The sequence below is a fragment of the Capricornis sumatraensis genome, chromosome 4 (genome assembly GCF_032405125.1).
Source record: "Capricornis sumatraensis isolate serow.1 chromosome 4, serow.2, whole genome shotgun sequence".
Taxonomy (NCBI): Eukaryota; Metazoa; Chordata; class Mammalia; order Artiodactyla; family Bovidae; genus Capricornis; species Capricornis sumatraensis.
In genome coordinates, this window is record NC_091072.1 from 86,163,765 (window position 1) to 86,187,093 (window position 23,329).

Sequence of the window (23,329 nt, forward strand, 5' to 3'; positions counted from 1 at the left end):
CATGTCAATAGCTGCTAGGGAAATGTCTAATTACTTAGAATATGAATTTGAACCATTTTTGCTTTATATGTACTTATTACATACATTCGTAGTTATTTTATCTAACCTTCATATCAACCCTTTTTCCTTCCCATCCTCCCTTTCTCTCCCCACTACCTTCTTTCAACAAAAAGATTTTAGCTTATGTTATACACAGCAAATAGTTAATGGATATATATGGAACTGGTTCCTTATACTGACATTATACAAGTAATATGACGCTCTTTTATCTTTGAGTATTAAACATGATATATTCTATATCAGGGACACTTAGATATTTGTATCTATACTGTATGAAGCTACATCTACAGACATACTGTAAATTGCTGCCTCTTATATATTCATGCTATATTCATTTTTAATCTATTTTTTTAAAAAACATTTTATTGAAGTATAGTTGACTTTCAATGTTTCAGGTGCACACCAAAGTGATTCAGTTATACATATACACATACTATTTTTGAAATTATTTTCTATTATAGGTTATTACAAGATATTAACTATAGTTCCCTCTGAAAAGAAAGTGAACGTTGCTCAGTCTCATCTGACTCTTTGTGACCCCATGCACTATACAGTCCATGGAATTCTCCAGGCCAGAATACTGGAGTGGGTAGCCTTTCCCTTCTCCAGGAGATCTTCCCAACCCAGGGATCGAACCCAGGTCTCCTGCATTGTAGGCAGATTCTTTACCAGCTGAGCCCCAAGGGAAGCCTAAGAATACTAGAGTGGGTAGCATATCCCCTCTCCAGCAGATCTTCCCAACCCAGGAATCCAACCCGGGTTTCCTGCATTGTAGGTGGATTCTTTACCAACTGAGCTATGAGGGTAGCGCATACTATATAGCATAGTTCCCTTTGCTATATGGTAAACCTTTGTTGCTTATTGTATATCTATTTTTTTAATTAGAAATCTAGCATTCTATCCATACTAAGTCAAAGAAGTGGAATCAAAATGTTATAAATTTTTTAGGTAGGCAAAAATTTGTAAGTTTTAAAAAATATATATTATACATATTATATATATATATATATATACACACACACACACACACACACACAAAAGCTTTTCTACTATGCTTAATAAAGGCTTGAGAAAAAACATCAAGAAAAAAATAGACATGGAAAAGTGATAAACATAAACTAAATGAAATAGGAGCACTGAATATGAAACCAAAAAAATGAAACAAACTAGATAAAAGTAAAATGTCATCATATAGTCCAGTTGGTTTTAAACATGACTGCTCATTAGAAACATATCTGGAGATCTGGATTTAAAAAGTAGTGTAATACCTGGGCATTTGTAATTTTCAAAAGATTTTAAGATACTTCTGATATGCATCTGGATTTTAAAAAGTGATTGCAGGTTTTTCTATTAAATCCTAACTTTGGTGATATAGAATTCCATTATTTTTATGTTGACCAATCATGATACAGTGGTATTAAGTGTGTAATGGTTACATAGTCACAATAATAAAAGATAATGATCAGTTTTCATGATTAATATCTACACAAAAAGTAAAAGATAAATACAGTTGCAAGTCATAATGGGAACATGAATAACTTAACAATATAAAAAAATTTTGTTCAAATGGGGGGGGTCAAGCAGAGTGAGTGATAATTGGAAGTGCATACATGCACATGTTTTCATCTGCCCAACCAGTCTATGTCTTCTGGTTGGTGCTTTTAATCCATTTACAAAAGTAATTATTGATATGTATGATCCTATTACCATTTTCTTAATTGTTTTTTTTTTCCTGTAGGTCTTTTCCTTCTTTTATTTCCTGCCTAGAGAAGTTCCTTTAGCATTCATTTTAAAGCTGGTTTCGTGGTGTTGAATTCTCTTAAACTTGCTTGTCGGGAAAGCTTTTGATTTCTCCATCAAATCTGAATGAGAGTCTTGTTAGGTAGAGTATTCTGGTCTGTAGGCTCTTCCCTTTCATCACTTTAAATATATCATGCCGTTCCCTTCTGGCTTGTAGGGTTTTCATTGAGAAATCAGCTGATAACGTGATGGGAGATCCCTTGTATGTTACTTGTCGTTTTTCTCTGCTGATTTGAATATTTTTTCTTTGTCTTTAATACATTTTTGACAGCTTGATTACTGTATGTCTCGGTGTGTTCCTCCTTGGATTTATTCTATGTGGGATTCTCTGTGCTTCCTGGACTTGGTTGACTATTTCCTTTCCCATATTAAGGAAATTTTCAGCTATTATCTCTTCAAATATTTTCTCAGATCTTGTCTCTCTCTCTTCTTCTGGGACCCCTATAATGCGAATCTTGGTCTGTTTAATGTTGTCCCAGAGTCTCTTAGGCTGCCCTCATTTCTTTTCATTCTTTTATCTATATTCTGTTCTGCGGCAGTGATTTCTACAATTCTGTCCTCCAGGTTGTTTATCTGTTTTTCTGCCTATTATTCTGCAATTAATTCCTTCTAGTGTATTATTCATCTCTGTTTGTTTATCCTTTAGTTCTTGTAGGTCTTTGGTAAATATTTCTTGCAGCTTTGCCATTGTTTTCCTGAGATCTTGGATCATCTTCTCTATTATTATTCTGAATTCTTTTTCTGAAAGTTTGCCTATCCCAACTTAATTTAGTTGGTTTTCTGGGGCTTTTATCTTGTCCCTTCATCTGGGACATAACTTTCTGCTTTTTCATCTTGATTAACTTTCTGTGAGGTGGTTTTTGATTAGCTGCTGTGGGATTGCTGCTTCTTGCTTCTTCTGTCTGCCCTCTGATGGATGAGGCTAAGAGGCTTGTGTAAGCTTCCTGATGGGAGGGATTGGCAGTGGGAAAAACTGGGTCTTGCTCTGGTGGACAGGGCCTTGCTCAGTAAAGCTTTAATCTAATTATCTGCTGATAGGAGGGGTTGGTCCCCCTCCCGGATAGTTGTTTGGCTCTAAGTGATCTAGCCCTGAGGTCTATGGTCTCCTGATAGGGTTAAACGCCAAGAGGGCTTACACCAAGGGAGACCTTCCTTGCCTGCTGCCGCCAGTGCCCTCGTCCTTGTAGTGAGTCCCTGCTGACCCAGGCCTCCACAGGAGGCCCTGCAACTCTAGCAAGTAGTTTTGGTTCAGTCTCCTGTGGGGTCACTACTCCTTTTCTCTGGGTATTGGTGTGCACAAGACTTTGTTTATGTCCTCCATTACTGGAGTCTTTATTTCCCTCAGTCATGTAGAAGTCCTATAATCAAATTCTACTGGCCTTCAAGGCCAGATTCCCTGGGGATTCCCAGTCCCTTTGTCAGATTCCCCAGGCTAGGAAGCCTGATGTAGTATTCAGAACCTTCTTAACAGTTGGAGAACTTCGTTGGTATTATTGTTCTCCAGTCTCTGGGTCACCCACCTGGCAGGTATGGGATTTGATTTTATCACGACTGAGCCCCCCCTCCTACTGTCTTGCTGTGGCTTCTTCTTTGTCTTTAGATGTGGAGTATCTTTTTTTGGTGAGTTCCAGCATCCTCCTCTCGATGGTTGTTCAACAGCTAGTTGCAATTTTGGTGCTCTCATAGAAGGAAATGAGCACATGCCTTTCTACTCTGCCATTTTGAACCAGAAGCCTATAGTCATTTTTTAATCACTGATTATAAAATATCATTTATTCTAAAAAGTAAATCAAATTTTTGAATGATGTTTCTTTTTCTTGATCTTCACAATACCTTTTAAATACCAGATTGATAACTTCTTGATTCTATTGGGCGGAATGGGAGCTCTTGAAATTTAGCTGTTTAAATTTAAATGATAAATAAGATGAACGATTCTAAGAAAAGTGCCCAATCAACATGGATATGTTGTTTTTTTATGTGTGTGTGTGTGTGTGTGTGTGTGTATATATATATATATATATATGTATATATTTGTTTTAATTCATCCATAGGCATTAGACTATATTATAGTCCTCATGCTTATTTCTGTCTTAATTTGGTAAACCTATTTTCTCTCTGTGGGAATAAAGAAAAATTAGGTTCATTTTATATCTCTCATTATGTTCTTTCATAATTTCTATAACATTTCAGACTGCTGAATTAAATAACCCAGCTAGCTCTTAGAAAAACTAGTTTGTAGCTAGTTAACTTCAACTTACAAATACAGCAAAGTTGTATTTTAATTAAAATAAGTTTCATCAAATATTAATAATAAATAAATTTAATCTATTCTAATTTAAATTAAATTTTTACAGTTTCTTATTCCCACATGATAATGTTCCTTCATATCTGTGTAGTGTGTGATGACAAAACCACAATGAAAATTTTGGGAAGTGAGTGCTCATTTCAAGGAGATCCATTATTTTTGGAACTGGACTTTTTTGGGGGGGGCATTGACATAAAGAGTTTCAGTTTTCTTTTTTTTAATTTAAATTTATTTATTTTAATTGGATGATAATTACTTTACAATATTGTACTGGTTCTGCCACAAATCAACATGAATCCACCACGGGCATACACGTGCTCCCCATCCTGAACCCCCCCTACCACCTCCCTCCCTGTACCATCCCTCCAGGTCATCCCAGTGCACCAGCCCCAAGGATCCTGGACTGGCAATTCGTTTCTTATATGAATTTATACATGTTTCCATGCCATTCCCCCAAATCATCCCGCCCTCTCCCTCTCCCACAGAGTCCAAAAAGACTGTTTTATGATGCTTTTAGCTTCAGAGCCAATTTTGATATTCTCAATCCTGATATATTTATCTTTGATATCTTTTCCTAGGTTATCATGTGTTTAAAAGTTTTTAAAAATCACTTTTAAATGCTGACAGATGAAATAATTTTTAAATATTGTAATTCCTAATTTTGTTTCTTATTGTAGGTAGAAGAAGGAATGCATCTTTTGATAACTGGTCCCAATGGTTGTGGGAAAAGTTCTCTCTTCAGAATTTTAAGTGGGCTCTGGCCTGTGTATGAAGGAGTCCTATATAAACCACCTCCACAACATATGTTCTATATTCCACAAAGGTGGGTAAAGTTTTTATATAACAAGGAAAATTTTTCTTTTGCTTTTGAATTATCTTGATTCCTTAAGCTCTTCTGCAAGTAATCTTTCAGGCATTTTTTTGAGAGAAACTATTAAGGAAATAAATATTATCCTAAAAACTTTTGTTACTGCCTTGACTATAATAGTTTCCAGGAAAATACCAATTCTTTTCATTTTCAATTCTCATTGTAATGAACACTCAAAAGACTATAGACGTTAGCCTCAAGAAATAGTAGGCTAGTCCAAAGAATAATTATATTGCTTTAGATATAATCTCTGTTATCTCTTCTCACAAAAATGAATAGTACTTGAATAGTATGCTAGTCTTTTCATAAAGCTGCATATATTTATATGTTCTGAAATTGTTCACTTATGTTTTCAGAGCCTCTGTGTAGTAATCTTTATCACAGGTCTATGTAATTAATTAATGAATTCATTTCACTTCAGTTCAGTTCAGTCACTCACTCGTGTCCAACTCTTTGCAACCCCATGAATCCCAGCATGCCAGGCCTCCCTGTCCATCACCATGAATTAGAACTACCTTAGTTAAAAATATTTTACTTTAAGAGTGAATGTAAAAGTAAGCATAGAAATATTTAAAAGTAAAATTTTTCATCTGAAATTTTTAGCTATCTTCCTTCATAACAATGTACAGCTGTCTAAACAGAAACTTATACCTGAAAATTTAGAATATTCATTGTGGATGAGTTAAATTTAAAGAAGAAACAGATCTCATGTTCATCTAACTCAGTAATTTTTCCCACCTTAGGTTAGATTGACATCATAAAAGTACTTCTACTGTGCTAGAGGTCTATTCTGTGGGGCCTAATCAAGCACCTATGCTGGAATTATAGTACAGGAGCAAATATAAAAGTTCCATTAAATGTGTGCTATCATATCTCTTTTGTTCCTTTTTCTTTGTCAGAAAGTGTTTGCACCATCCTGCCCGCTGGACTAATTTTTAGATCTTATATTACAGCTATGCAGATGAGTTTTTGTGGGACTTTTTCCCTAAAGTAAAACCTATCATAGTAGTATTAAGCTATCTGAAGTGTAGAATGATGAACTGTATTAGCAATAAGAAAATATTGGATGTGAGCAGTGCTGTGAATACTTGTGTTTAACACAAAATAGATGACATCTGTGATACCAGAATTATTGAATCTTTCTGTCTGTGCTTTAGATTTCTTTTGGGAAACCTTCTGGATCTGAAAACTAAGTAGTGCCAAAATTTAAGTTTCAGATATTAATACATTAAGTAGACTGATTTTGACTTTCTATTTACATTATAAAGCATAAAATTGTGAGGAAAATATTCTGTTATAGCATAGAATCAACTCCTTTGATGCAAATAGAATTATATACATAAATTTTATATTCTGAGCTATTTTAGATTTCATTTATAATATAAAAACAGTTTTTGAATATAGCTATAACCTGAGCAATAAAAGACATTTCCAAGACTTAAAAAGTGCCTAATTAGCAAAGTCATCCTTCAGAAATGAAGGAAAAAGACTTTCCCAGACAAATAAAAGAGGAGAGAATTCATCTCCATTAGATCTGCCTTACAGGAAATGATAAAAAGAGTTTTTCAAATTGAAATGAAATGATGCTAATTAGTAGCATGAAAACACATAAAAATATACAATATTCAGTTCAGTTCAGTTCATTTCAGTCGCTCAGTCGTGTCCGACTCTTTGCGACCCTATGAACTGCAGCACGCCAGGTCTCCCTGTCCATCATCAACTCCCGGAGTTCACTCAGACTCACGTCCATCGAGTCGGTGATACCATCCAGCCATCTCATCCTCTGTTGTCCCCTTCTCCTCCTGCCCCCAATCCCTCCCAGAATCAGAGTCTTTTCCAATGAGTCAACTCTTCGCATGAGGTGGCCAAAGTACTGGAGTTTCAGCTTCAGCATCATTCCTTCCAAAGAACTCCCAGGGCTGATCTCCTTCAGAATGGACTGGTTGGATCTCCTTGCAGTCCAAGGGACTCTCAAGAGTCTTCTCCAACACCACAGTTCAAACGCATCAATTCTTCTACATTCAGCTTTCTTCACAGTCCAACTCTAACATCCATACATGACCACTGGAAAAACCATAGTCTTGACTAGATGGACCTTAGTCGGCAAAGTAATGTCTCTGCTTTTGAATATGCTATCTAGGTTGATCATAACTTCCCTTCCAAGGAGTAAGTGTCTTTTAATGCAATATTAGTAAGTGTAAATATATACTTAAATTCATGATACTCTAATACTGTATTATGATGGTGTACTAACTATCTCTTAGTATGAATGTTAAAGGATAAGAGTATTAAAATTACTATAGCTAGTATAATTTATTAATGAGCACACAATATAAGAAGAGGCAAATTGTGATGTTATAAACATAAAAGGGGGAGAGTAAAAGGGTAGAGGTTTTATATACAATTGAAGTAGTTAATATGAAACTTGTAAGGTGTTTTGTATATGCCTCATAGGAACCACCAGGGTTTCCCCAATGGCTCAACAGGTAAAGAATCATTCTTCAGTGTAGGAGACACAGGGGACTGAGTTCAGTCCATGAGTTGGAAAGATCCTCTGCAGGAAGAAATGGCAACCCACTCCAATATTCTTACCTGGAGAATCCCATGCACAGAGGAGCCTGGCAGGCTGCAATCCATGGGGTCACAGAGTTGGACATGAATGAGCATGCACAAATGCATAGGGACCAAAAGTAAAAACCTAAAGTAGATTTACAATAGATAAAGATAAGGGAATTAGAGCATACCACTATAGAAATCACCAATTCACAAGGAAAGGCTACATGAGGGGAAGAAAGGAACAAGGGACAAAGCAACCAGAAAGCAATAACATGGCATTAGTAAGTCCTTATCTGTCAATGATTAGTTTAATTGTAAATATACTGACTTATACTGACATAAATGGCTAGAAGATATACTTTACACTGATTACAAGACAACCACTTCAGCTTTAAAGACATACATAGACTGAAAATGAAGGGATGGAAACAAAGTATTCCATCTAAATGGAAACCAATGAAGAACAAGGGTGGCTACACTTATACTAGAAAAATTAGATTTTAAGCCAAAAATGCTAAAAAGTGACAAAGAAGGTCAGTATATAATGACAGTGGGATCAATTCATCAAGAAGATAAAACAGTTGTAATATATATGAACTCTATATCAGAACACCTTAATATATTAAACAAATACCAACAGATCTGAAAGGAGATAGACAACAATACACTAATAGTTGCGAACATCAGTACCCCACTTTTGACGGTGGGTAAGTTAGCATATTCAAAAGCAGAGACATTACCTTGCCGACTAAGGTCTGTCTAATCAAGGCTATGGTTCTTCCTGTGGTCGTTTATGGATGTGAGAGTTGGACTGAGAAGAAAGCTGGGCGCCGAAGAATTGATGCTTTTGAACTGTGGTGTTGGAGAAGACTCTTGAGAGTCCCTTGGACTGCAAGGAGATCCAACCAGTCTATTCTGAAGGAGATCAGCCCTGGGATTTCTTTGGAAGGAATGATGCTAAAGCTGACACTCCAGGACTTTGGTCACCTCATGCGAAGAGTTGACTCATTGGAAAAGACTCTGATGCTGGGAGGGATTGGGGACAGGAGGAGAAGGGGACGACAGAGGATGAGATGGCTGGATGGCATCACTGACTCGATGGACGTGAGTCTGAGTGAACTCCGGGAGTTGGTGATGGATAGGGAGTCCTGGCATACTGCGATTCACGGGGTCACAAAGAGTCGGGCACGACTGAGCGCCTGAACTGAACTGAACTGAAGTCATCCAGACAGAAAATCAACAGGGAAATATTGGACTTGAAGCATATTTTAGACCAAATGAACTTAGCAGACAAATATAGACATTCTATTCAACAGCAGGGGAATACACTTCTCAATCATGTACGGAACATTCTCTAGCATATTTTATGATATGATACAAAATAAATCTTAGCCAATTTAAGAAGATTGAAGTCATACCACGTATTTTTCCCATCATAATGCTATGAAACAAAACCTATAAGAGGAGGAAGGCTGAAATTTTTACAAGTATGTGGAAATTAAAACACTCCTGAGCAACCAGTGAGTCAAAGAAGGAATCAAAAAACAGAAATTAAGAAATATATTGGAAAAAAACGAAAATGGAAACAATATATGAAAATCTATGGAATGTGACAATAGCAGTCCTAAGAAGGATGCTTATAGAAATAAATGTCTAAATTAAGAAAAAAAGAGATCTCAAGTAAACCTAACATTTCAAGGATCTAGAAAAAGGATCTAACAAAGTCCAAAGTTTGGAAGAGGAAGGAAATAACAAAAAGGGAAGAAATAAATGAAATAGAGACCAGAAAACAGAAGGAAAAGATCAACTAAAAAAATCAATAAATAAATGAAATAGAGACCAGAAAACCAATAGAAAAGGTCAATAGAAACTAAGACATAATTATTTGTAAAAATAATATTAGTGAATCTTTAGCTGGACAAACAAAGAGGCAAAAATAATAAATAAAATCAGAAAGAAAAAATGAGAGTATTACCACAGAAATACATAGGATCATTAGACTACTATAATAATATGAACAATAATATGCCACAAACTAGAAACCTAGAAGTGAAGTGAAAGTGAAGTTGCTCAGTTGTGTCCGACTCTTTGCGACCCATGGACTGAAGCCCACTAAGCTCCTCTGTCCATGAGATTCTCCAGGCAAGAATATTGGAGTGGTTTGCCATTTCCTTCTCCAGGGGATCTTCCCAACCCAGGGATTGAATCCAGGTCTCCCACATTGCAGGCAGACGCTTTAATCTATGCATCACCAGGGAAGCCCTTAAATACAAGAATAGTCTCTCAGAAAACCTCCTATAGAGACACAGAACTTCAGATCCAAGTACTAACATCAAAGATTTCAAGGGAGGAAAGGAAGCCATGTTGAAAGAAGAAGGGGGAGGAGGCGGGAGAGGGGGGACAAAAGGGGTGGCGTTACAGATGTCTCCGGCCACCTACAGATACCCAGGCATTATGGGACTTTTCCCTGGGCCTCCAGAGAAGGGAGGACTGGAACTCGGCCCTACCAGAAATCAGACCAGACCAGAACCAGAATTCGACTTCTCTGCCAAGAGGAGGTGATCAGTCTCCAATCCTCAGCTCAGGCTGAGGGCCCTTTGACCAGATTCCTGCATCCAGGACCGGGGGACTAGAAAAACAGGGAAGGATAGGAAGGGTTAAGGAGAGGAAAGAGAGGGGGAAGGGGAGAGAGGTCAATTAAGTCTTTTATTCCTTACTGGTCGGGGCACTCTGCCCAGTTGTCTGCGTCAGGAGGAGACCAGGGACAAAAGGGTCCCAGTTGCAGCTGCTGGGTCTAGTCCACTGGCAGGCAAGCTGGCCCCTGAGTACCCTGAGTGGTAAGGATGTCAGTCTCAGCAAAGAAGAGTCCCGCCAGAGTCCCCAGAGTCCTAGAAGAAATAGTTAAATGCTTACAAACATAAAATTTACCTAAACTGAATCATGAAGTAAAAAAATATATCAGTAACAAGTACAGAAATTGAATCAGTAATCTAAAATCTCCCCCAAACAAAAACCAGTTGGTTTCTAATGGTGGTTGTTTTTCAGTTATTAAGTCGTGGCCGACTCTTTGCAACCCCATGGACCGTAGCATGCCAGGCCTCCCTACCCTTCACTATCTTCCAGAGTTTGCTCAATCTCATGTCCATTCAGTCAATGGTTGCCATCCAACCGTCTCATCCTCTGTCGGCCCCTTCTCCTCTTGCCCTCAATCATTCCCAGTGTGAGAATCTCTTCCAGTGAGTCAGCTCTTGGCATCAGGTGGCCAAAGTATTGGAGCTTCAGCTTCAGCATCATTTCTTCCAATAAATATTCAGGGTTGATTTCCTTTAGGATTGACTGGTTTGATCTCCTTGCAGTCCAAGGGACTCTAAAGAGTCTTCTCCAGCACCATAGATAGAAAACCTCAATAGTTCTGCACTCATCATTCTTTATGTTCCAACTCTCACATTGGTACACGACTACTGGAAAAACCATGGTTTTGACTGTATGGATCTTTGTCAGCAAAGTGATGCCTCTGCTTTTTGATATGCTATCTAGGTTTGTCATAACTTTTCTTCCAAGGAGCAAGCATCTTTTACTTTCATAGCTGCAGTCACCATCAGCAGTGATTTTGGAGCCCACGAAAATGAAATCTGCCACTGTTTCCATTTTTTTCTCCGTTTATTTGCCATGAAGTATGGGAATAGATGCCGTATTCTTAGTTTTTTGAATGTTGAGTTTTAAGTCAGCTTTTTCACTCTCCTCTTTCATCTCTATCAAGAGACTCTGGTTCCTCTTCACTTTCTGCCATTAGGATGGTATCATCTGCATATCTGAGGTTGTTATTTCTCCCAGCAATCTAGATTCCAGCTTGTGATTCATCTATACTGGCATTTTGCATGATGTATTCTGCATATAAGTTAAATAAACAGGGTGACTATGTACAGTCTTGACCTACTCCCCTCCAAATTTTGAACCAGTCGTTTGTTCCATGTCTGGTTCTAACTGTTGCTTCTTGGCCTATATGCAGGTTTCTCAGGAGACAAGTATGGTGGTCTGGTATTCCCATCTCTTTATGATGTTTCCACAGTTTGTTGTGATCCACACAGCGAAAGGCTTTAGCAAGGTCAGTTAGGTAGAAATATATGTTTTTCTGGAATTCTCTTCCTTTTGCTATGATACAATGGGCATTGGCAATTTAAGATCTGGTTTCTCTGCCTTTCCTAAATCCAGCTTGTACATCTGGAAGTTCTTGGTTCAAATGCTATTAAAGTCTGGTTTGTAGGATTTTGAGCATTAACTTACCAGCATGTGAAATGAGTGCAATTGTATGGTAGTTTGAACATTCCCTGGCTTTGTCGTTTGGGATTGGAATGAAAACTGATTCTTTTCCAGTCCTGAAGCCACTGATGAGTTTTCCAAATTTGCTGGCATATTGAGTGCAGCACTTTCACAGCATCATCTTTTTGGATCTGAAATAGCTCCTTGGAATTCCATCACCTCAACTAGTTTTGTTCATAGTAATGTTTCCTAAGGCCCACTTGACTTCATACTCCAGGATGTCTGGCTCTAGGTGAGTGACCACACATCTTTATCTGGGTCATTAAGACCTTTTTTGTATAGTTCTGTGTATTCTTGCCAGCTCTTCTCAATCTCTTCTGCTTCTGTTATGTTCTTGCTTTTTCTCTCCTTTATTGTATCCATATTTGCATGAAATGTTCCCTGGGTATCTCTAATTTTCTTGCAGAGCTCTCTTGTCTTTCCCATTTTATTTTTTCCCTCTATTTCTTTACATTGTTCAAGAAGGCTGTCATATGTTTTCTTGCTATTCTTTGGAACACTGCATTCAGTTGCATATATCTTTCCTTTTCTCCTTTGTGTTTCACTTCTCTTCTTTTCTCAGCTATTTGTAAGGCCTCCTCAGACAATCATTTTGCCTTCTTGCATTTCTTCTTTGGGATAGTTGTGGTCACTCCCTCCTGTACAATGTTATAAACATCATCCATAGTTCTTCAGGCACTCTATCAAATCTAATCCCTTGAATCTATTTGTCACTTCCACTGTGCAATCATAAGGGATTTGATTTAGATCATATCTGAGTGGCCTAGTGGTTTTCCCTACTTTCTTCAATTTAAGCCTGAATTTTGCAATAGGAGGTATGTTCTGAACCACTGTTAGCTCCCAGTCTTGTTTTTGCTGACTGTATACAGCTTCTCCATTTTTGACTGCAAGGAATATAATCAATCTGATTTTGATATTAAGTATCTGGTGATGTTCATGTGTAGAATCATCTCTTTTGTCATTGGAAGAGGATGTTTACTATGACCAGTGTGTTCTATTGGCAAAACTCTGTTAGCCTTGCCCTGCTTCATGTTGTACTCCATGTCCAAACTTGCCTGTTACTGCAGGTATTTCTTGACTTCCTACTTTTTCATTCTAATCCTCTATGTTGGTTTCACTGGTGAATTCTAACAAACATTTAAAGAGAAATTAATAATAATCTCCTCAAATCTTCAAAAAATTGAAGAGAAGGGAATACTCCCAAACCCATTTTATGAAGCCAGCATTACCTTGTTACCAAACCCAGTTAAGGACATTGCAGGAAAAGAAAGCCACAGACCAATATCCATGATGAATACAGATGCAAAACTTCTCAGCAAAATATTAGAAAACTGAATTTAACAACCATTAAAAGGAACATACTCTGTTCAACTGGATTTATCCCTGGGATGCACAGGTAGTTTAACATTGCAAATAAAGAAATATGATACTAGAATGAAAGACAAATATCATATGTGGCAGAAAAAGCATTTGACAAAATATACATTCTTTCATAATAAAAACTCTCAACAAACTGTGTATAGAAGGAACATACTTCAACATAAAAAAGGCCACATATGACAGACTCAGAGATTATATCACATTCAATGGTGAAAGATTGAAAGCTTTCCCTCTAAGATCAGGAACAAGACTAGGGTGCCTACTCTGACCGTTCTTATTCAACAAAGTACTGGAAGCTTATAGTAATCAGGGAAGACAAAGAAAAAGCATTCAAATCAGAAAGAAAAGGTAAAATTGTCTGTGTTTGCAAATAATATGATCTTATATATAGAAAGTCCTAAAGATTTCACCAGAAACATTTAGAACAAGTCAATGAATTCAGTAAAAATTGAAGGATACAAAATCAGCATACAGAAATCAATTGTCCATGTCCCATGTTCATGAATTGAAATGATGTTATTAAAATATCCATACTGCACTAGATCATCTATAGATTCAACACGATTCCTTTGGAAATTCCAATGGCATTTTCTACAGAAATAGGAAAAACTATTCTAAAATTTTTGTGGATGTATTCAGTTCAGTTCAGTTGCTTAGTCGTATCCAACTCTTTGCGACCCCATGAATTGCAGCACGACAGGCCTCCCTGTCCATCACCATCTCCCAGAGTTCACTCAGACTCACATCCATCGAGTCTGTGATGCCATCCAGCCATCTCATCCTCTGTCGTCCTCTTCTCCTCCTGCCCCCAATCCTTCCCAGCATCAGAGTCTTTTCCAATGAGTCAACACTTCGCGTGAGGTGGCCAGAGTACTGGAGTTTCAGCTTTAGCATCATTCCTTCCAAAGAAATCCCAGGGCTGCTCTCCTTCAGAATGGACTGGTTGGATCTCCTTGCAGTCCAAGGGACTCTCAAGAGTCTTCTCCAACACCACAGTTCAAAAGCATAATTCTTTGGTGCTCAGCTTTCTTCTCAGTCCAACTCTCATATCCATACATGACCACAGGAAAAACCATAGCCTTGACTAGATGGACCTTTTTTGGCAAAGTAATGTCTCTGCTTTTGAATATGCTGTCTAGGTTGGTCATAACTTTCCTTCCAAGGAGTAAGCGTCTTTTAATTTCATGGCTGCAATCACCATCTGCAGTGATTTTGGAGCCCCCAAAATAAAGTCTGACACTGTTTCCACTGTTTCCCCATCTATTTCCCATGAAGTGATGGGACCAGATGCCATGACCTTTGTTTTCTGAATGTTGAGCATAAAAGATCCCAAATAGCCAAAGCAATCATGAGAAAGGAAAAGATGGCTGGAAACTTAACACTGCCTGTTTTCAAATGCTGTTAGAAAGCTATAGTCATGAAAACAGTATGGTACTAGTATAAAAATAGACATAGACCAATGAAACAGAATGAAGGACCCAGAGATAACTGCCTACATATGGTCAATTATTATTTGCCAAGAGAATAAAGACTATTCAAGGACAGTCTCTTCAATAAATGGCATTGACAAAATAACTATATGCAGAAAATGAAATTGTACTTCTTCTTCCTTACACCACTCACAAAAATGAACTTGAAATGGATTAAATACCTCAATGTAAGGCCAGAAATCATAAAACTCTTAGAAGAAAACATTGAAAAAACTCTTTGACATTGATCTGGCAATGATTTTTCAATATGACACCAAAAGTGCAAGCAATAAAAGCAAAAGTCAATAGGTAGAGCTACATCAAATTAAAAGTCTACACAGTGAAGGAAACCATCAACAAAATTAAAACCAACCTATGGAATAGGAGAAAATATTTGCAAATCATATCTGGTAAGCCGTCAATATCCACAATATATAAGGAGCTCATCCAACACAAATGGGAAAAAAATGTAGTTTAAAAATGGACAGAGGTTTTGAATAGACATTTTCCCAAAGAAGATACACAGTTTATCCAACAGGTACATGAAAATGTACTCAATCTTACTAATCATCAAAGAAATGCAAGTCAAAACCATAATGAGATATAATCTCACACATGTCAGAATGGCTCATCTCAAAAGATAAGAAATAACAAGTGTTGGCAGGGATGTGGAGAAAAGGAAACCTCTGTCCACTCCTAGTGAGAATGTAAGTTGATGAAGCCACTATGGAGAATAGTATGGAGATTCTTCAGAAAATTAAAAATAGAGCTACTATGTGATCTGCACTCCCATGTTCACTGAGGCATTATTCACAATAGCCAAAACATGAAAACAATATAAGTGTCTATTAACAGATGAATGGAAGGATGTGGTATGTATTTATATACAATGGAATATACTTAGGCCACGAAAAAGGAAATCCTGCCATTTGTGACAATGTAATGGCATAAGTCTGACAGAGAAAGATAAATTCTATATTGATATCATCTATATATGGAATCTAAAACAGCTAAACTTGTATAAACAGAGTAGAATGGTGGTTATCAGGGGCTGGAGAGTTTGAGGGATGGGGAGATATTGGTTCAAAGTACAGACTTACAGTTAGAAGTTGAATAAGTTCAGGAAATTTGACTCACATCATTGTGATTAGAGTTAATAGTAACAAATTATGTACTGGAAGTTGTTAAACAGTAGGCCTTTAATATTCTCACCACAAAAAAGAAGTGGCAATTATGTGAGTAATAGATGTGTCAGATAATGCTACAGTGATAATTATTTTGCTATCTGTAAGTGTATGAAATCAACAGGTTTATAACTTGAACTTACATAAAGTTGTATGTCAATTTTGTCTCAATAAACATGGAAAAATGCCACTGAACTGTACAATTAAAAATGGTTCATATGGTAAATGTTATTTTATGTGTATTTTATTGCAGTTTTTAAAAGTGGGGAAAAAAAAGAGAAAATAGTACTTAAATTTCAGTCTTTGCTCTCAGGATAACTAACTATGTTATACTGCAACAAACATAAATCATTAGGAGACTTTTTCTTAGTTATGAAATTTACTGTTCCCTAGGGAAAAAATCAACTACAGCTTAGTTAAGAACAAATAAGGATGAAAGTCTATTTCTTAAGGTTAAAGTGTTCAAATAATTAATGTCAAAATTAGTTTTATCTTGATTATAGAGTTTCTAGAAACTTGAGAATTTGTATTTATGTTTAGAATTCTATAGGACCAATATCTTGCAAAAGAACATAGAATTTATTTAAATGTATATGTAAACTAAGAGGGCCTAAATGTAGTATTTACATCTAGTATTCTAAAAGCTACTGATTTTTCAAAAAAGTTTCGAAATAATCTTACGAATCTTTATGATTTAAAGGAGAAGGCAATGGCACCCCACTCCAGTACTCTTGCCTGGAAAATCCCATGGATGGAGGAGCCTGGTAGGCTGCAGTCCATGGAAAGCTGCTACAACCTATTTAAAAATATTTGTCAATAGATAATCTCTTTTTGTTAGGATATTCTCATTAATGAATATTATCTAGTATCTTATTGCATAGACACTATATAATTTATAGCAATAGAATGTAGCTTAAGTACTGCTGCTGCTGCTGCTGCTGCTAAGTTGCTTCAGTCATGTCCGACTCTGGGCGACCTCATAGACAGCAGCCCACCAGGCTCCCCCGTCCCTGGGATTCTCCAGGCAAGAACACTCGAGTGGGTTGCCATTTCCTTCTCCAATGCGTGAAAGTGAAGTCGCTCAGTCATGTCTGACTCTTAGCGACCCCATGGACTGCAGCCTACCAGGCTCCTTTGCCCATGGGATTTTCCAGGAGTCGGTTGCCATTGCCTTCTCCAAGCTTAAGTACTAATTTGGCAGAAAAAAAAAAAAAAACCTGAATATTAAACATAAAATTAAGTTTTATGTACCTACTGAACAAATTTCATAAGTCACAAACAGACCTTTGTAATAATCCCCCCGTTTTCACTTTTTGTGATTTAGACTTCTTGGTAGAGGATCAGTCTCCTTATACAATGATCAAACATAAATTCGTTGTTATTTTCATGCATAAAAAGAATGGGTTTTGTTAAAGTGGATTTCTAATAATGCCATGTAATGGAAAAAAATTAAACAGGGTAAAAATGTTCTGAATAAGTATATTGGGACTATTTATTTTTGTAATGAAATTTTCAGAGAATTTGAAGAGCTTCTGTGGGTCAGTTTACAAGTTGGAAGACCTGAATTCCTAAGAAACTGTGATATCAGCTCAATATTTTCCCAATTAATGTCTTCTGATACTTCAGCAATGTTAATAATGAGAGCCAGATAAAGGAAAATCAAGGCCTTTTTTTTACCAAAAAAAAAAAAATTTATACTAGATAAATTAGTTTCAAAGCAGTTTCCTCTTATCCCATAATCATCAATGATTGGATATGAAAACTGTTTGAGCATTTGATACATTTTGGCAAAGAATATAATGTAGATTTAGCCACCTTAAATCTGTGGAATGGTGGATAATAAAATGCTTAGTTTTGCTCAGATAGTACTTAAAGTATTTTGGCAATTTTAGGCTCTTTGAGGGGCTTTCTGGGTAGCTCAGCTGGTAAAGAATCTGCCTGCAATGCAGGAGACCCTAGTTTGACTCCTGGGTTGGGAAATTCCCCTGAAGAAGCGATAGTCTACCCACTCCAGTATTATTGGGCTTCCTGGTGGCTCAGATGGTAAAATAATCTGCCTGCAATTCAGGAGACTTGGGTTTGATCCCTAGGTTGGGAAGATTACCTGGAGGAGGGCATGGCAACCCACTCTAGTATTCTTGCCTGGAGAATCCCCATGGACAGAGGAGCCTGGCGGGCTACAGTCCATGGGTTGCAAAGAGTTGGAAATGACTGAGCCACTAAGCACAACACAGGCTGTTTGAGACTGAATTTTCTGAGCAGTGTGGCTGTCCTCTTTAAATTATTAGTTGAAACTCATTGTTCCCCACTGTATTAGCCATCTGACCCCCAGGAAAATTCTTACACTTGCATACAGATCCTGATTTTTTTTGGTCAATTCTTGAGGCACTTTCACTGTCTTCTCACCACTTAAAGGCTGATTTATCATCTCTTTACCAGCTGAGTTATCAGAGAAATTATCAGGGCTTCCCTAGTGGCTCAGTTGGTAAAGAATCTGCCTGTAATGCAGAAGACCCAAGTTCGATCCCTGGGTCAGGAAGATCCCCTGGAGAAGGAAATGGCAGCCCACTCCAGTACTCTTGCCTGGAGAATTCCATGGACAGAGGAGCAGGACAGGCTGCAGTCCATGGAATCCCAAAAAGTCAGACACGACTGTGCAAGTAAGTTTCACTTTTATGATCTCTTGCTTTCACTAATCTACAATTCTATGGCTTATTAGTTATTTAGTAATTCCATAGTATCTCTCTGTCTTCAGCCATTAAAGACTCTGAAGCCCAACCTTCATTTGTTTAGTTCACTTGCTAACAAAATACTATTATATGCTAACACTTACCAAAATGGAAAATTGAAACATTTGATAGGGGTTAGGGAAACAGTGGGTGAAGGAGAGGAAGGGAAGAAGAGAAGAAGGAAAGTAGGAAGACAGATGGAGCATGGAAGGGAGTGCACAGAGCAAGACAAAAAATAATAGATGTTTACTAATGAAAGGCAGGAAAGCCTTGGGTTCCTTTGTACTACTTCCCCCCCCGCCCCATTTCCCAGGGTATCAGTTGTATACATCACATATTTCTCCCCAGCAACAGTCTCCAGTTTGGCAACAACCCACAATGTAATTCTGTTCCCAAAGCTCCTGCTGTCACTACCCTTTCTCGTTAGAAGTATCCAGGGAGAGAAATGTTGACCATGATCTTCATACTATTGTAAACTTTATGGTGAAATACACACTAAGGCCAACAGATTTAAAATAGATTCAGACTTCCCTCAATTTTGCATGAAATTTGTACAATAAATTTCTGCCCATACTTCACTTTGGAGTCTAAAAAGTAACAGGCTAAGAAAATGAAAGGATTATAAAGATTGACTTAAACTTGACTAACCATTTTTTAAAAGAAAAGAGAAAAAGAAAAAATGAGGGTGGAAGAGTAGGAGTATCGTATTTCATATCTTGGGAAAATTGTTGTGCTATATTCTTTGTCAATGCTATACACTTTTTAGAAAATCACCGTTTATTAAAGCCCTGCTTTAGATGTTAGTGTTAACTAACTTTAGATGTTAGTAAGATGCTTTAGAGGTTAGTGAATAAGAAAGACACAGTCATTTTCAACATATGCTTGTGCCTAATTTGGTTATAAGGTAAAACATGAACGTGAACGTGAAGTTGCTCAGTCGTGTCCGACTCTTCGCGACCCCATGGACTGTAGCCTACCAGGCTCCTCTGTCCATGGGATTTTCCAGGCAAGAGTACTGGAGTGGATTGCCATTTCCTTCTCCAAGGGATCTTCCTGCAACTAATTCCTATCAAAGCCAGAATAAATGCCTCAAGAAAGGCAAGAAATGCTATAGCAATATTCAAAATGAGAAAAAAATATTGTAGAACAGTGTGTATTTTGACCTGGGCCTTCAAAGTTAGAATTTTATCAATTGTCATAAATTGGATGTTTTGCAAATGTCTAAGTAGATCAGGAATGCCACAGATTCAAATAAGCGTGAGTTTTTTTGTTTCTTTAGTTTTTGGATACTTTCTAAGCAGTACTGTCCTATCCACTGCCCTAATACACCAATCTGAAGAAAGCAAATATTTATTAGACTCATCTCTATTAATATTATGTTATTGGTACATACTGAAAATAACAGCATCCATCCCCTAGGTTCTTAACCATTGCTAAGATGTTCTTTTCATTAAAGTTCTTTGAATTACTTTTTAGAATTTTCTAGTGCTTTGGGTCTGCCATTTCCTTAATTTCCACCTAAGAAGATCATCTCCTCTTTTTGAATAAATACATAGTGCTAACATTAGGTTAAATTTTAGTCTTTTAGTGCTTCCTGAAAACAGAAAAAGAAGTACCTTGTTTCTATACAACTCTCATTTCTTTTTGTCAGAGATATTCTGAAATTATAAATAACATTATACATCCACTCAGTATTTGTTTACTACTTCAATCACAATATAGTCTATTCAAGTATCATGTTACTTAATCCTTTAAATGCAAATGCAGCTTAATAAAGTAGTTATGAATCATAGTTTTAAATGAAATACATTAAAATCCTAAATTTGGTTGTTCACAGGAACAATAGCATGACTAATTAGATTAATTAGATTGTGCAGAGAATTAAATATAGATAATGTTGCATCTATCTTTTAAGTGTGAACGGTACTTATTAATCATACTCTCCATAAATCATACTAAATAGAATATTTTAAATGATCAAAGTTCAAAGGGGTTATAAACTTTAGTACTTAGAGTTGCACAGCAGTTTAAAGCCAGGATCAGAATTCACCAAATCTTTGGATACAAATCCTTTGTATTCACTGCCTCTTATTTAGGATTAGTAAAATAGTCATATTAAAAATATCTACCTCTAATTGAAAAAGAAAAAAGCTACTATTTGATCTTAAATATTTTCTCAGAGAAAATGAATATATTTTCTCTTAATAAAATAAAAAGCTTCTCTAGCACAGTCACAAATTTATGGGGAATAGCAAATTTTATAGTTTGCATTCACTTTAAAAAATTATTCTTCAACTGTTTTTCTTAGAAGAGATTGAGACATGAAATCCCATCTTTTAGAAGTGCCAACATTTAATTCATGTTTTCTTTGATGGCATTTCCATTCATCCCTTTAATGATATAGTTTTTGTATTTTTAAAATAAAGGAAGGTAATATTGATTTTGGATCATCTAATGATCTCCTGAGATAATTGGTGAATTTTAAGGCATCTTGAGCAAGGGCTGATCATCTCTGGGCTATTACTATTAACACAATGTAATGCTATGTATTAGTCACTGTTCTACACATATTACATTTCTAATTTTTGACAACCCATAAAGTTGTTGTTAGTATCCCTATTTTATAGATGAGAAAACTTGAAGAGGTTGCAGTCATTCCATTGATAAATTTTGGAGCCAGCATTTGAACTTAGGCATGTCTGACTCTAAAGTCACTTTGTCCTGCTTATTGCCAGGAGCAGGGGACATGTTTCTGAAAAATTACTACTCTCCTGCCTGCCCTTGAAAGTGAGTATTGCCAGTTAAGATTGTTTGCTTGGTATGCTGAAACTGTACTAATATCAACTACTGTTTGGAAGCAGAAGTCTTTACAATGCTTGGAATACAGGGCAATCCAAGTCAATTTTAGCATAAAGGTTAGCACAGATCCTTGGCTATCATTTATATTAATGTGAAAGAAGCTATATTCTTTTATAAAAGTGAAATCCATTTAAACTGTGTTCATATCACTTTCAAAATAGAATATGTTCTCTATTCTTTCCTATTCTTCTAAAATACATTTCTTTATAAAATATAAATTAATCTCTCAAAAATATGCTGTTAGTTTTAAATCAGACTTCTTGCAAAAGTATAAAAGAAACAAATCTTAATTTTCATGATGCATTATGGTATAAAAATTATTATTTACCCTTCATGTTGTCAAACGAGGAGATTATCTTATGCATCAGAGCAGACTGTGTTATGTTTTAGGAAGCTCAGCAGAATGGACAAAATACTTAAATAATGCCAGTAATCTAATATAATAATAAATAAAACAAAGTTGACTTTTAAGAAGTTTGCATTCTTTTCAGTTTGGGAGTACTTTGATTATTACACTAACAGTATTCTTGTTACTGCTTGGAAATAAACACTATCCCTCCTGCACATGTCTCCTATAGTACCTAGAAGTATCTTTTCTTATAAACATTAATTTCAGTTAAGTATATATTTTCAGTTGAATATTTCTTCTTTTTTGCTGCATATTTATTTTAAGAATATTGTGAATGACATGCATTGAGTACTCAAACTTGGTTCTTGCTGTTCAAGAAAAAATTCTGATGATATGATTGGTCCCAAAATGTACATTGATATGAATTATTGATAGCTAGATTTTACGGCTTTCAGATTGCTAACTTATTACTATGGCAACAGAGCAGAACTTAGCTGTACCTTATTCTTAAACTTATCATACCTTAAATACAAGAGTATTGCTATAAAATTTTGATCAGTATTGTTCACAATTAAATTCTAGATGGCTATCCCTGGTGGTTGAGACGGTAAAGAATCTACCTCCAATGCAGGAGACCTGGGTTCGATCCCTGGGTCAGGAAGATTCCTTTGCAAAGGGAATGATAACCCACTCCAGTAATCTTACCTGGAGAATTCCATGGACAGAGGAGCCTGGAGGGCTTCATTCCATGGGGTTGCAAAGAGTAGGACATTGACTGAGCAACTAACACACATGAAATATTTAACATTTTGGGTGATCATTCCAGAGACTTCAAGCTCAGAGCTACCATTTCTCAATCTTTCTTTTTCATTCTACTTTGTCTTCTTTAAAGAGAAAAATAGGGAATGGTATAAAGATGAGTATAAACCTTAATAAATGTCAATCAGTTCAGTTCAGTCATTCAGTCGTGTCCAACTCTTTGTGACCCCATGGACTTTGGCATGCCAGGTTTCCCTGTCCATCACCAACCCCCAGAGCTTGTGCAAACTCAAGTCCATTGAGTTGGTGATGCCTATCAACTATCTCATCCTCTGTCATCCCCTTGTCTTTCTGCCTTCAATCTTTCCCAGCAGCAGGGTCTTTTCCAATGAGTCAGTGTCCAAACAACTTCAGCTTCAGAATCAGTCCTTCCAGTGACTACTAGGGACTGATTTCCTCAGTCCAAGGGACTCTCAAGAGTCTTCTCCAATACCACAGTTCAAAAGCATCACTTCTTCCTTCAGCCCTCAGCTTTCTTTATGGTCCAACTCTCACATCCATACATGACTACTGAAAAAACCATAGCTTTGACTAGATGGATCCTTGTTGGCAAAGTAATGTCTCTGCCTTTTAATATGCTGTCTAGGTTGATCATAGCTTTTCTTCCAAGGAGCAAATATCTTTTAATTTC

General features: G+C 36.7%; 1 protein-coding gene across 4 annotated transcripts in view; it reads left to right on the forward strand.

The window, feature by feature from the left end:
- The window catches only part of ABCD2 (ATP binding cassette subfamily D member 2), an 88,748-nt gene that overhangs the window by 19,428 nt on the left and 45,991 nt on the right, over positions 1 to 23,329 (forward strand). For all 4 annotated transcript variants that reach the window (XM_068971305.1, XM_068971306.1, XM_068971307.1 and 1 more), the window contains one exon: positions 4,843 to 4,988. In XM_068971305.1, coding sequence (XP_068827406.1) covers positions 4,843 to 4,988 — 146 coding nt within the window. The remainder of the gene's footprint in view (positions 1 to 4,842; positions 4,989 to 23,329) is intronic.